Source organism: Leptodactylus fuscus, chromosome 2 (genome assembly GCF_031893055.1).
Source record: "Leptodactylus fuscus isolate aLepFus1 chromosome 2, aLepFus1.hap2, whole genome shotgun sequence".
NCBI lineage: Eukaryota > Metazoa > Chordata > Amphibia > Anura > Leptodactylidae > Leptodactylus > Leptodactylus fuscus.
Window position 1 is genome coordinate 119,970,251 of NC_134266.1, and position 13,765 is coordinate 119,984,015.

The 13,765-nt window shown below is 38.9% G+C and overlaps 1 protein-coding gene across 1 annotated transcript in view; it reads right to left on the bottom strand.

Annotated features, from left to right (window-relative positions):
- The window catches only part of ZMYM4 (zinc finger MYM-type containing 4), a 63,836-nt gene that overhangs the window by 5,343 nt on the left and 44,728 nt on the right, over positions 1 to 13,765 (bottom strand). The window contains exons 13-25 of the mRNA XM_075264473.1: positions 13,247 to 13,419; positions 11,949 to 12,099; positions 10,127 to 10,273; positions 8,660 to 8,842; positions 6,909 to 7,024; positions 6,411 to 6,582; positions 5,679 to 5,858; positions 5,388 to 5,482; positions 5,096 to 5,267; positions 4,867 to 5,018; positions 4,619 to 4,730; positions 4,281 to 4,529; positions 393 to 522 (exon numbers count right to left, since the gene is read on the bottom strand). Coding sequence (XP_075120574.1) covers positions 393 to 522; positions 4,281 to 4,529; positions 4,619 to 4,730; positions 4,867 to 5,018; positions 5,096 to 5,267; positions 5,388 to 5,482; positions 5,679 to 5,858; positions 6,411 to 6,582; positions 6,909 to 7,024; positions 8,660 to 8,842; positions 10,127 to 10,273; positions 11,949 to 12,099; positions 13,247 to 13,419 — 2,032 coding nt within the window. The remainder of the gene's footprint in view (positions 1 to 392; positions 523 to 4,280; positions 4,530 to 4,618; positions 4,731 to 4,866; positions 5,019 to 5,095; positions 5,268 to 5,387; positions 5,483 to 5,678; positions 5,859 to 6,410; positions 6,583 to 6,908; positions 7,025 to 8,659; positions 8,843 to 10,126; positions 10,274 to 11,948; positions 12,100 to 13,246; positions 13,420 to 13,765) is intronic.

Genomic DNA, 13,765 nt, shown 5'->3' on the forward strand with positions numbered 1-13,765 from the left:
ACCTGTAAGAGAAAAGAAATAACTAAAAAAAGCAGAAGACCTTCATGCAGGTCGTGTGTGCTTCCTACGGACACTAGGCTGAACCTGGCTAGTATCGTGTCTGTGGAGAGGGTATGGCCCAGGGGCGGAGCCAACACCTTTTTGATATTCCTAGTGTCAGCCTCCTAGTGGCCAGGACTACACCAATAGTGCTGTCCCTCTCAATGATATAAACGAGAAACAACTACATTTCGCTGTTTCATTAACTCTGGACCAACACAGGGAGATGGACACAGGGCTATTCCCATCTTCTGAAGTGCTCGCATTGGGATAACCCTTTGAGCTGAATTTGCTGACTCTAAGGTGCCTTGGTGTACAGGCATAGTTCACATGATTGTAGATAAACTGCTTACCATTTGGACAAGTAAAATTCATAGAGCCTCACTGGGCACCTGAGTGGGTTGTCTGTATTTTCAGCCATTTCCATCACAAATTGTCCATCTTCATCTTCTAATCTCTTCCTCTTGCCACTTGATACTTTCTCTGAAAAAAACCCCAAAACTTCAAATATTAATTTATATATTTTCCCTCAAAAAAATTCAACTTAAAGAATTTGATCACAATTCAACTTGTATTTTATCCTATTTGCTGTACTTTGTAGTAAGTTATAAATCAGTGGGGACTAGGAGCTCCTCCATTGCTAGGACCTCCACCAATCATGAAACTACAACTTATATATCATTTGAGTAACCGCTTTAAGTTCATTTTGGGTAGAATTCTGTATGTACCTCCTACAACTTTAGAGTGAAGAGTTCTGCAACCTATGCTGTCGCTATTATACAAAATATAATAAATTAATTTGCTGTTTCCTTTTACTCTGCATCTTTGCGTTTCCACTACTAACACCTGTTTAAGTATGAACATACAACCAGCATATCATTTACACTTTTTTTTTCTTAAAAAATTTACCAGTCAGGTCTGCAATGCAGTTAATTAATTAATTAGTTAATTTATTTGAACTTTTTAATTGATTAAAATTTTATTCCTACACTAATCTAAACCCCCTCCCATCACCTATTTTGTAAATTACATAATTTATTGAAAATGTATATTGACCCATATACCTGTGGCAGTCATGTGACTGCCCCAGGTACATTTTCTGGTTACTGGTGACATAACGTTTCCAGAAACGGAAAGTCACTTATACCCCCCCCCCCATCATACTTACCGCTCTTCCTTTCAGACTTCGTCCTGTGAGACGGTTCCTCCATCTGTTATAACTCTGCCGGCGTGTGCAATCGTCCCGGCACTGCTCTGCAGACTGTATTCCACTTCTACTGTGCAGGTGTGGGAGCAGTAGCCTTCCATGCCTGCGCAGTAGAGGTGGATTGCTGGCTCCAGAGCAGCGCCGGGACTACTGTGCATGCCGGCAGTCAGAAAGCAAGAGGAGCCATCTTGCAGGAGGAAGTCTGAAAGGAAGAGAGGTAAGTATGATGGCATGGGCTGAGTTAGTTGGGAAGGGCTAGCAGTGGGCAGGATAGCTAGAGAGACACGGAGGGGGAGGTAGTGAAAGTGTAGGTCACCCACAAGTACCATGATGCATTAGGTAAGATAAGCTACACCATGTAAACAGATGCAGAAGATGCTAGGAGCTCCCAGAAAACACAGACATTACTCAAAACTCTGCTATTTTGGTGCACTTATTAACCCATTAATAGCACTAACAGACCTTTTAAAAAAAAATAAAAAATGCCCAGAAAACCCCTTTAAGGCCAGGTTAACACCTGCGCCTGCTGTCCACCTGGGGATTCCGTTCCCCATTCCACTAGCAGTGCTTTACTCTCTGCATTTTTCGCCCCTTTCAGGTGGAACCCAGCGGACCTCATTATACTCCATGGTTTCTGTGGGTAACCACTTTTTTAAGTTGTTTAGGTTTCCGTTCAATGGGGCCCCCAAGCGGACTCCTTGAGCAGAAACCCAAACTCAGGTGTGAAACTAACATAATACCAATTATTGTAATATATCAGTTTGATTTCAAATCTGCTTTTATTTTCTGATTAGATTTTTTATGTACTATTAAAATATCTATTATGATGGCTGCCACCTTGCCTGTGCTGCTTCTGTGTTCTGTTAATAGCATTTAGTGATATCTTTTACAGCAGCGGTCGGCAAACCCAAGAGTGGCCACTATGGAACATTATACCACATGGAAGGGCCAAAATGGGACATTAATCTGTATAGCGGTGTTTTTGCACAACCCCTCTCTCCCCCCCCCCCCCCCCAAAAAAAAACAAAAAAAAAAAAACAGGGAATTTTTACAATACAGTTTTCACATTTTAGTGCGAAAACGCACCATGTGAAAGCAGCTTTACATTGGAGTGAAAGTTCCAGTAGCCTAAGACTGGATGCAGCTATAGTCCAGATACATAGTGTGTCACCACCCTAAGGATGCTGCCACAAAGTGCTCCTGGATGCACTGTATGGCAGCACCACTAATTGAGGGCTGCATATGTACCTTTATTGCTCCTAATGGGAAAGTACAGGTGCATCCTGGGAAATAGCTGCATACACATCAATAGCAGTAAACGAAGCATCTCGTGACAGCATTTCTGTGATATGGTTTGTGGTATATGAATTTAGTAAAGGGGTCGTCAGCCTTACAATTTTTTTGCGCCATTCCAAGTATCTCATCTTTGATTTTTTTAATTTAATTTGGCACACTGTAGAAAAAAGGTTTCATACCCCTACTTTATGGCATAGTCACGGGCATAGACAGCAATAAAAATGGAGCGTTTTGATATTTATGACTGAGGCTGTTCTTGATAGGTTTATAGATAGTAATAGTCTGGAGTTGACTCCCTGAAGTCTATGGGGGAGTTTTCTATGATTGCTCTGTGTAGAGAGGTAGAGTAGATAAGATGTGACATCATCTATTGTCAGTAGTGGAAGCAAAGATGTCAGTGGTGCTAACTATACAGTTGCTATCTTCTATTCTAATCCTGTCTGTTTTGTCTGGGAGGAAAACAAATAAGGTGACTGCATTATAGAAAACTCTATACAGAATTGTCAAATATCCAACTATTAATTAGTCTAGTGGTCAGATTAAAAATTGCAGGATATAGTACAGTTTTAAAAGTGATTAAAAAATCTTAAAAAATATTTAACATAAAACCTAGGTTAAGAAAGCAATAGGTAATTTTTTTGGTGATACATTTAAGGACCTCTTAGACTAGGAAACAAACACCTGAACCATCGTAAATGTAATCATGCTTAGTTCAAACATATAGAATGTAAAAATGCTTGTTCTTTGTTCATCCCATCTTTTGCATACATCACTCATGTAAATGGAATGTGCTGACATCAAACAATGTAGCTCTATGAGGAAGGGGGTTGAACAGTCGCAAGAATGACTTTGTTTAATCTCCTCCCTGACAATTTGCAAATAAAATTTAAAGTAAACAAAGTCAACTTCATTCATTACAGGCCATCCATCCATCCATATAACAGGAAAATCAATTTGACTGCTAACAGATCTGTGAAACACACTGGACTCTGGGAAACTTACAGTTTAAAGGGGTTGCCCAAAGGCCAGTTGGATACTGATTACCTATCCATAGGATAGATCATCGGTATCATATTGGTTGGGTCTAACACCAGGACCTCGTATTGATTAACTGTTTTGGCTGCCACAGTCATTACGTTACTTCAAGTTATCTAGTTATGATAGCCTACAAAACCATTTACACGTATACTGAGACCTCTTAGGCTATATTCAAACATTTTGGATTTGTTTGCCATGCAGTAAATGGATGTCTATATCTGCATAAAGAGGAAAAAAACATGGCATTTTGTTGCAGTAATATGGCACCCAACCTTGTCAATACTTGCTCAGCATCATACGGCTGCCTTTGCAGTTGCTGCACACAGCCTCTCTGTGCCCAGTGTCAGATAAGGCAAGAGAATATTGACTGGATGGGCAACTTAAACTTTGCTGCAAATTTGTATGAACTTTTTCTACTGATCCACAAATCCAGAATCTCTGAACAAGGTCTAATGTGGAATTGTAGGATTTTAGTTTCTAACACTGCAAAAGACTTGCCTTGCCTTTAAATACGGTTGCTAGCATTCTAAGATATCTGTAAATACACAGCTCAAACATACTGATCGTGAATGATATGGCTGTTGTTTGGTTGTTAGAGTGTAATGCAGCAGGCAAGATCTTAACATAAGTACACTTGGTAGAATAAAATAAACCTTGTCATGTACTTGCACAGAAACTAGATAAATGTTGTATAACACACCATGTTCCAGTTCTGATTTCTGGAAAGGAGGCATGAAACGCAGATACGTGGTCTTGGTGTTATATTTTAGAGTTTTTGTACGTCTCATAACATAGGCAAAGGAAAGTTGCTGGTGCTCAGTCACAGTCTTCAGTTGGAAGAATTTGGTGGTGAAGAAAAGCAGGGTATTGAGAAGGATAATAGGCGAGTAGGCACCAAGTTGCTTGCACTCCCATAAATGTTCCTCTTCAATCCTTGAAAATATGAAACCTAGAACAAAACAACATATGTCAGCGAAAAGAAAAAGAATGTGTTTAACACTTACTATATGGCATGAATATGCCTGCTGTTCTACTTACCATTGGGTAACACAGGGGGGTGCCAACTTTTCAACAGTTTAGTAAGTTCCACCATAAATCTGGAATAGGATTCTGTAAAAATGTTATCTATCCTTCCATTCTCAAAAAGATACTAGAAAAAAAAAAAGAGCAAGTATTTATACATTACACCATACTAGTTTCAACAACATGCCATGGACAGATCGACCTTAGTTTTTGCAATTATGAATATTTGTTCAAGAGAAAGATATCCATTCTGTACTACTTACCTGTTGAACTCCAAGGCACAGATACAAGATGCTATCTGCATTATATTTCTCTCCATTTGGCCGACGTACTTCATGGATAAACTGGCATAGGCCATAACTAAGTTCAGCAAAGGTGCATGACAGAATATCTTCTTTCAGCTTTACAGGTCGCACTGGAAAAAAACAAAGTGTTTAGCAGGAAAATAAGAGAAAGACACGATATACGGTCGCTTTCAAATATAAAATTTACCTCCAAATTTAATGTCTTCAGGTTCTTCTTGTGAGTTTTTCCATCGTACCCAATTCTTCCAGGCATTGACCCCATACATGTATTTTAATGTGGAGCCCAAGGCAGAACATCCAGGGTAAGATCCCTGCATAAGGTTTCTTGGCTCCACAGCTACCACTGACTTTTTGCGGCCCTAAACAAATAAATAAATGAGAGAAAGGATAACTAATGGTGTGATATAAAGTTTTGTATGCAGATTTCAAAAGTGATTACATAAAGGCTTTTTTGTACTATTAGCTATCAATAAACTTACCCGGCGTTTTGGCGGTGGGAAACCATCCCGATGTTTTCGTCTGCCTCGAGTCCGGCCAAAGAAACCTGAAGCTTTACTTAATGGATCAAATGCTTCTGTGGTAAGAAAGAAACAGGTTTTTATATGAACTTCTATAATATTGCAAAACAAAAAAGGAGAACAACATTAAACATAATATCTGTTCATGTACAAACGGCAACTACCACAAAAGTCACATCAAATCTTGTGATGTGTTTGATGAAAAGTTTGTTAATTTATTTGACTAATTTGAATATTGCTAAAATTACCAACCTGTAGGAAAGTCTAATTCTAGATCCTGCTCAATTCCCACTCGGGAAACCTGCCGAACCTCTGTGTCTGGATCTTGCACGTTGTTGGATTTTAGAGTGTAGTGGTTTAATTCATCTTCCCAACTGTGTGGGGTAGATACAGCTTCTGATTCCAGGTCTCCACTGTAAGTGCTGCCCTGATCTGGAAGACACGAATATAGAATTCTGTAGGAATGTACACACATTCGGTAAAGCTAGGAGAGAAAGCATCTTTCACTGACATCTAGGTTCTTCAGAGAGGACTGATGTATTTTTTATTTTTATAGCTTCAAACTCCTAGGAGCTGTCTGTATACAATACAGAATGTGACTTTGTCTTGTGCCCCATTAGTGATCCTTGTGATGTTCAATAGTATGGTTAAAGGGATTCCATCAACCAAAATCACTTATAAACCAAGTATGTACGGTTATAATGGCATAGTGAACATTTTTTGTGTTTGAAAACTATTTTTCTGCCGAGCCAACCCCTACATAGGTACTGATGTGTAGCGACCACAGGTGAAAACGGATCCTTTGCATATACAGATTATAAATTGGTTCTCTAGCAAGATTACAACTTGAGACAAAAAAGGTATGCTCACTATACTAACCAATCCTACAACAATATATAAGAAATTTAGAAGTGCTAGATGTCATGGAATGACCTATAATGAATAGATGACTTTACAGAGACTAAAAGATTGTTGCCTGCTGACCTCCATGAGAAAGCGTTTTCTCCTTTTCCTCATCCTCAGCAATCATCTCTGCCATCTGAAGTATATCTGCCTCAAAGGGATCAGATGGGACTTTTTCCTTGAGGTCCTCAATTGCATCTATAATCTTGTCAGCGTTATCAAGGGTGGTGGGAATCAGCATTGGGACAGGAACCTTTTGAAAAAGAATAATGATCAATGAGACAACATCTAAAAAGAAAGGAGTAGAGTAAAAATCATTCACTCAGAGAATAGCTGTTGAATTAAAAGGGATATACAACAATTAAAAATTGCAGAACACTAGCAAATTATTACAAAATAAAAGGTGTCTTCTTGTAAGCAAAAACCAAAGGGACATTTGGAGGGTCAGTGCTGGATTGTTGGGGAAAATAAAAAGGTGAATAGTGTTTCTTATTTTTGTTTTATAACATTTGCAGCTGTTTTTATAAAAAAATTTTTTAAAGCTATATAACCTCTCTTAAGCTTTCAGAAGTAACTTACCGGGAGTGGTACACTAAGTGGAACCGGGGCAAACTGAGTATACAAGTGCATGGGAACTGGAATAAACACTGGCACTGGTACAGGGAGTACCAAGATCTGTGGTTTACCATCATCATCTACAAGAAAACAACAACAAAAATTAACACTGAGATTCATAAAACAGAATACAAAGAAAGCAATACTTCTGATGTTTATGTAAGTACTACTGTATCATTGCTTTAGGATGGCAAATGTTTACTACCCCCTCCCCTACACGTATAAAGTAAATGGGTTTTGTGACTACTCGTGACTATCGCTTCTCACACAGAAAAGACACCTACTGCTATTACTGAAAATTATTGGTTTGATACTATGAAAAGATTTGTGGCTGATTCAGAGAACAGATGGGTTCATGCTGATAACAGAATAATGTTTCTGCCAGATAAATTCTTTGGATTAAGAGTGCAGCTGATAAAATACTATAAGGGTGCATTCACACTGAGTAAACGCTAGCTTATTTTGTAGAGTAAAATTACACTTGTAAATTTTGCTATCCCATTGACTTCAATGACATTTTACAGGCGTATTTTTTACAGGCGTATTTTTACACTTGTAAAAAAATATCATTGAAGTCAATGGGATAGCAAAATTTACAAGTGTAATTTTACACTACAAAATAAGCTAGCGTTTACTCAGTGTGAATGCACCCTTACAAAGCAGCAAGGTATTTGAAGTTGCTCGTGCCTCTGGAATCCCATGAACCTCAAAATGTAGGATCCTGCAGAGACTTGCACTTGTGTATACACCTACTATTCGGCAAAGCGTAAACAGCTCTCACACGCAGAAATGGTTGCAGTTGGCCCAGACATGTATAAAAACTAACTTTGAAACAGTCTTATTTACGGATGCGTGCCATGCAACCAAGAATGGTCCAGATGGATAAAGTAGTGGACAGTTGGTGGATGGCCACCATGTCCCAACAAAGCTACGACATCAGCAAGGAGGTGGCAGAGTCATGTTTTGGGCCAGAATCACAGGTGGGTTCCCGAAGATGTGAAAATGACCTCTGCAATGTATATTTAGAGTTTCTGACTGACCATTTTCTTCCATGGTACAAAAAGTAGAACTGTGCCTCCCGAAATAAAAGGAGAGAGTTTGTAGCTGCTATGGGCATAAAAGGAGAGAAACTTGTGGTGTGGCCACCATCCTCCCATGACCTCAACCATATTGAGAACCTTGTATCCTCTAGCAAAAGGTCTATGAGGGTGGGAGGCAGTTCACATCAAAACAGCGACTCGGGGAGGCTACTCTGACATACTGCAAAGAAATTCAAGGAAAAACTATATAAAAACTCACAAGTTGAATGGATGCAAGAATTCTGAAAATGGGGGTCCTATGTTAACATGTAACTTGGACTATGTTGGTTTCAATGACAGTGATCTCTTAATGCTGCAAATTCAACAAATGAATTTTCGGTTCTTTATAACCTGTACAATCTTGATAAATTTCATAATAATTTAGAAGAGTGGATTTTGATTTTTCAATTTGTGGGAAAAAAAAGATTATCATTGGAAGGTTGGTCCCATAAAATTTGATTTATACAACGGTTGAAGATTTGAATATTATAATAACTGTCATTTGTACCAACCAATTTGAAAACTCAGAGAAAAATATCATTTGCATAATATTTTGGAAGAGTATACAAAAAAAATTGTAACAAAAGTAAACTATCAAACACCCAATTAAAAAAAATTCCAAAAACCTGAGGATACCTGTCTGACACTCCTTGTGCTGTGTGTGAGGTTTGCACGAGGTTGCCTTGGTTTGTGTGATAGGTTTGCAGAGGAGGGCCTTATTCTTCAGGAGGCGTGGGGGCTGAGATGGGGGAAGTTTCAGGGCATCTGTCTGAGTACTTGCATCACCAATTATTTTTGGTGTTGCTGTTGGGACAGCACCTGAAAAACAGCAAACAATAGAATTCCAGATATGTTAAGACTTAGTAAATAAGACTTGCACACCTGCTACATGGAAATTACATAGTTACATAGTAGATGAGGTTGGATAAAGACATCAGTCCATCAAGTCCAACCTATATCCCTACAACCCCCTACAGTGTTGATCCAGGGGAAGGCAATAAACCCCATGAGTGAAAAACGCGATTTAGTATCAAACAGACAAAAGGTTATTAAAAGTAAACACGTATCAGGAAAAATACAAAGCATAGTCATTGAACACCGATGGTACATAATCTTCAGATAGGAAATGGTAGGAAAACCATGAGATGATGAGATAAATAAAAGTATATGGGGTGTTCAAATACAGCACATTCCAGCAGTAAAAAAACATATTATGTCCTACACCTTGGTCCCAAAAGTATGTATATAAAGACACAACACATTACAAGGTAACATAATAAAAGATTTTTCTATGTGCTATAAAACCAAAGCTATTTGAAGTGATTATTCCCCCCTCCCCCCATGGTAAATGCGTCAGATCTACATGCTGCATTGAGTACATATATACAAAGTCCCCCGGCAATGCTAAGTTAGAGTTAATGGGAACTTTACAGTCTATTTTCTATTAAAAGAAAGATTGATATGTTAATAAAGTACATTACAAAAATGTTCACCCCAACCCCCCATACAATATCAAAAATAAAAATAGATTAACTAAAATAAGAGTTACACTTTAATGATGTCCATCAGAGATATTTGTCAGCTACCTCTACTCTCATAGCAGGTCTGCCATTTTTGTAGAAATAAGGTAGAGTGGATGTCCTCCTCCCACTATGACACATACAGAAATTTAACCTCTGGAGGTGGCTGAATAATATAACTGAGAACAAGCCCATCATCATTCTATACAGAGTCATAGATAAAAGTGGTCTCATGCAGAGGATACGGAATCCTCACCGAAAAGAAAACCAAGGTGGTTAAAAAAAAAAACACCTGGGTCACCTTAAATATCTTTGCCTGAGGTGACTGAAAGAGTTATGAGTCATTTTCTAACTAAAAAGTCATGCAGTCTAGTAAGTTTGTCGGCCACCACCTAAAGTTATAAAGCCTAAGGCTTGGCTGAAAGGTGACTGTAATCTAAACTTGAACCAGGCCGCTATCCACAAAGCTAGGGAGTACTTGAGAGTTTCAATTTACAGGTGACAAATCTCAATCTATTAAACATATCTTATCCTGACAAATCTAGAATATTTGGATTCGTATAAAATGCTGTTGTTCACTCACCTTGTAAGACAGTATTGGAGTTTGCAGTGGGTTGTGCTGCAGGAGCACTTGCAAGAGACACTACGTTGGCAATAACTGGAGTGGAGTCCTTAGCACCAGACGAGCCAGTGGTAGCTGGTACTGCTTGGACCATGGGAACATTAGATGCTAAAGACAATACAGGGACCTCAGTAAAATATTTCAGAACACAAATACATTGAGTGGCATTTGTAATAAACACAAAACACACTAAATCTGGAGTTCATTTTCTTTCCTCAAGTTTTCATAATTCTCCAATTATAAACAAAAGTAACAAGGTACAATCGCAAAATAACATAAAACCTTAGAAATGGTGTGTGAATATCACAGATCAACGTCAACAAACTTTTGTTTGTACTTTTTCTTCTTCACCAATTGAAATTACAGCGCAGAAAATGTCAGGATGAATCCAAAGAGATAGATAAAATAGAGACACCTGACCAACTACATCCTGCCTTGCAGACAAATAACCTAAGGCTGCCACCGAACTAGGTCTATCTAGTCATACTGTAAATTATTTCTTATAAACTATGAAGATGATATGAGGAGATTACCAAGTCTCCATTGTGGTTATTTTACCTGCCGGGAAGAGTAATGTTTGTGACACACACTTTTCGTGTCTTAGGGTTTACATACACAGACTGAATTGAGTGACAGATGGCACTTTTCAGCACTGCTGCAAAATGGCATATGAAGGAAGTCTGTCAAAGGTGAAATAGTTAATATTCATGTCCCATTTTTGAGAAAGATACTTTTTTTTCAGACTATGCAAATGGGGGAGATTTATTTTAGAGACTGGGTGGGATTGATTCAAAGTGCTGCTTTATATCCGAAAACTACACCCAGCACTGCCTCTGAATGACAACCTCAGCCTGGTTTTCAGGGGCATGGTACACTGCAGTAGTCCCCTGGTCAGCATATACGAAATACAATTCCCCTGACGTGCTGAATAGGGAACACTCTCGAATAGCCTTTCAGCTAAAAAAAAAAAATGTCAGACTTTGTTTGGGGGCAGTGTTGGGTAGAGTCTTCAGCTAGGAGGCAGCACTGGGTCTCCTTTGAATATTCTGACAAACTTTTTTTTTCCCTCATAAATGGAGCAGCACTTTTCAATTAAAGGTAAGAGTTGAATTAGGAAACTTTACAATGCAAGGTACTTGGGCTCATTTGTTAAAAATCCATCTATCTATCCATCATCCTCATGCACTACACCTCTGCTACCTATGCCTGCATGCAAACTGGTGCATTATGGCTCTTTCCCTGCATTCCCATAACCATTCCAATCCCGATATGGGAAGAAACATAAAAGTTCAATGAAGAAGCCATTCCAAAATAAAAAAACAAAACAAAAAACACCACACTTTTTCTGTGGTCATATTGTATAACAAAACCATTAAGGGCTCGTTCACATCTGCGCCCGGTCTCCGTTCTGCAGGTTTCTGTTTCCTGCACAAAACTGAGCAGGAGACGGAAACCTGTAGGACTCTTTCATACCCATTCATTTGAATGGGTTTGAAAGATGTTCGGCGGTGAGCGTTTTATGCTCCGCCACAAAACCGTTTTTTTTAAAAATCGGACACAGAGTCGGACATGCAGTACTCTGTGTCCGGTTTTAAAAAACCGGTTTCGCGGCGGAGAGCATAAAACGCTCACCGCCGCTCACGGCCGGACCCGCTCTGACAGCTTTCCGTCTTCTGCCGGCAGAAGACGGAAAGCTGAGAATGGAGACTCGAACACTAGTGTGAACCTAGCATAAATGTGCTACGCAACAGCTAAAAAATGTGCCCATGTTTCATATACCGACCTGTATTATTGACTGGTGAAGGCTCTGCTGTGCTTTGCTGATTGCAGAAAACAAGTACACACATCAGGTTACAGAAGTGTTTCATCTCCCCTCTCCATTTCAGAGACTCATTTAGTTTGCCTTGTCTCTTGCAGCTTTCACACTTCCCCATCTATGAGACACAAATGCATCAATCTTCAAATGAAAAATGTAATTCACAGTGGCTGGTTAGAATGTTTCAGGAGGCTTGATGTACTACCCAATCTTTGAGGATTGTAGGGTTTTTGGTAACATGAGTAAAAAAAAAAGTATTAGGCTGGATTCACACCTGGAGGTTTCCGGCCATCATTCCACTTAAAAAATGCGGAGAGCAGGACTTTTCTCTAAAACATTTTTCAGGCACAAACCCGTCAGGTCCCATTATAGTCTATAGAGTCTGCAGGTAAGCACTTTTTTGTGTGGATTACTTTTTTGTTCATGGGGTCCCCAAGCGGACCTGACGAACAGATACCCAAACGCAGGTTTGAACCTAGCGTCAAAGGGGTTTTTACAACACTCACTATCATACCCACTAGTCTCTTGACACACAGGTCAATTCTGTAGATGTCTGGTCAGCCAATCACTGGCTGAGGAAGGTCTATATCTGCCTGATAAGGAGCTGTGCACTTGTGTGTTCATGGCATGACCATGGACTGTATATCACATATCCTAGAAATGTAGTTTTATTTTATGAATCACAACAAGCGCAGAGATCAAAAAAACGGTTAGGAACTAATAAAGAAAGTATATTGGAATTAAGTTTTTATGTTAAACATATTTTTTAAAGAATTTTTACTTTTCAATTAAAAATGTTACCATATATACTACCGGTTTCCTGAACATGGACTATGGGCGACAGATACCATAGAATGGAGCAAACTCTACTGACTGTAAGCTATACTGTGAAATTACTAAATGTGACTTGTGGAGTCTATTTAGTAGATAGAAAGAAAGGGGGTGTCACTCAGAGCTCCAATCAGAGGTGGACAGTTTCAGAGCCCAGAATTACACCCCTTTCCTGTTCCTGCCTGAACCTGCCTCTTGACAGTACAGAGCCTTAACAGCATATCAGGCACTGCACATATTTCTTGGAAAAAGTGGGGCTACAGAAAAACTTACAACTGAGCAATAACTATTAACAGATGTAATAAGCTGGACTTGGCAGAGGTGGTGACAGACCCTATTTAAATAATAGCTAATTTTCTGGTCACACATTCACTTGAAAACAGATTTTTATTTCCATGGAAAAACCCTTTTCAAGCATTACAGCTGTATTTTACCTGATAAAACAACACTGTATACTTTGACATGCACTCTTCCCCACAGAACTCTTCCAGCTTTCCCCCAAAGTGATTCCGCACCAACTTAGATGATGTCTGGCAGCAATAACTACACATTTTGCAGTAATTGCCCCACTTCTTTGAAAGGTCATGTTTGTATAGCAGCTTACAACCTGCAAAAAAAGACAAATCTCAAATTTATTCTAAATTAAAGTTTCAAATTTTGGAATATGCAGATTAGGATTACAATTTCAAACAAAAATCATGAAGACTGAAACATGGAAAAACTGAGTAGACTGTACAAATAACCATATAAATGAGTCATCCTTGGTAGAAAGGAAGAACTTCCTTTAGCGCCAGCTTTCGGAAGGTAGCTCCTTATAGATTAACGCCTGATTTTCATGTGACCTATACCAAATTCTCCCTTTCTACCATTGAGGTCTTATTTGCATATTCTTCACTTGGAATTCTTAGCAATACATGGAAAGTCTAATAAGTCCATGTATGCCATAAGGGTGA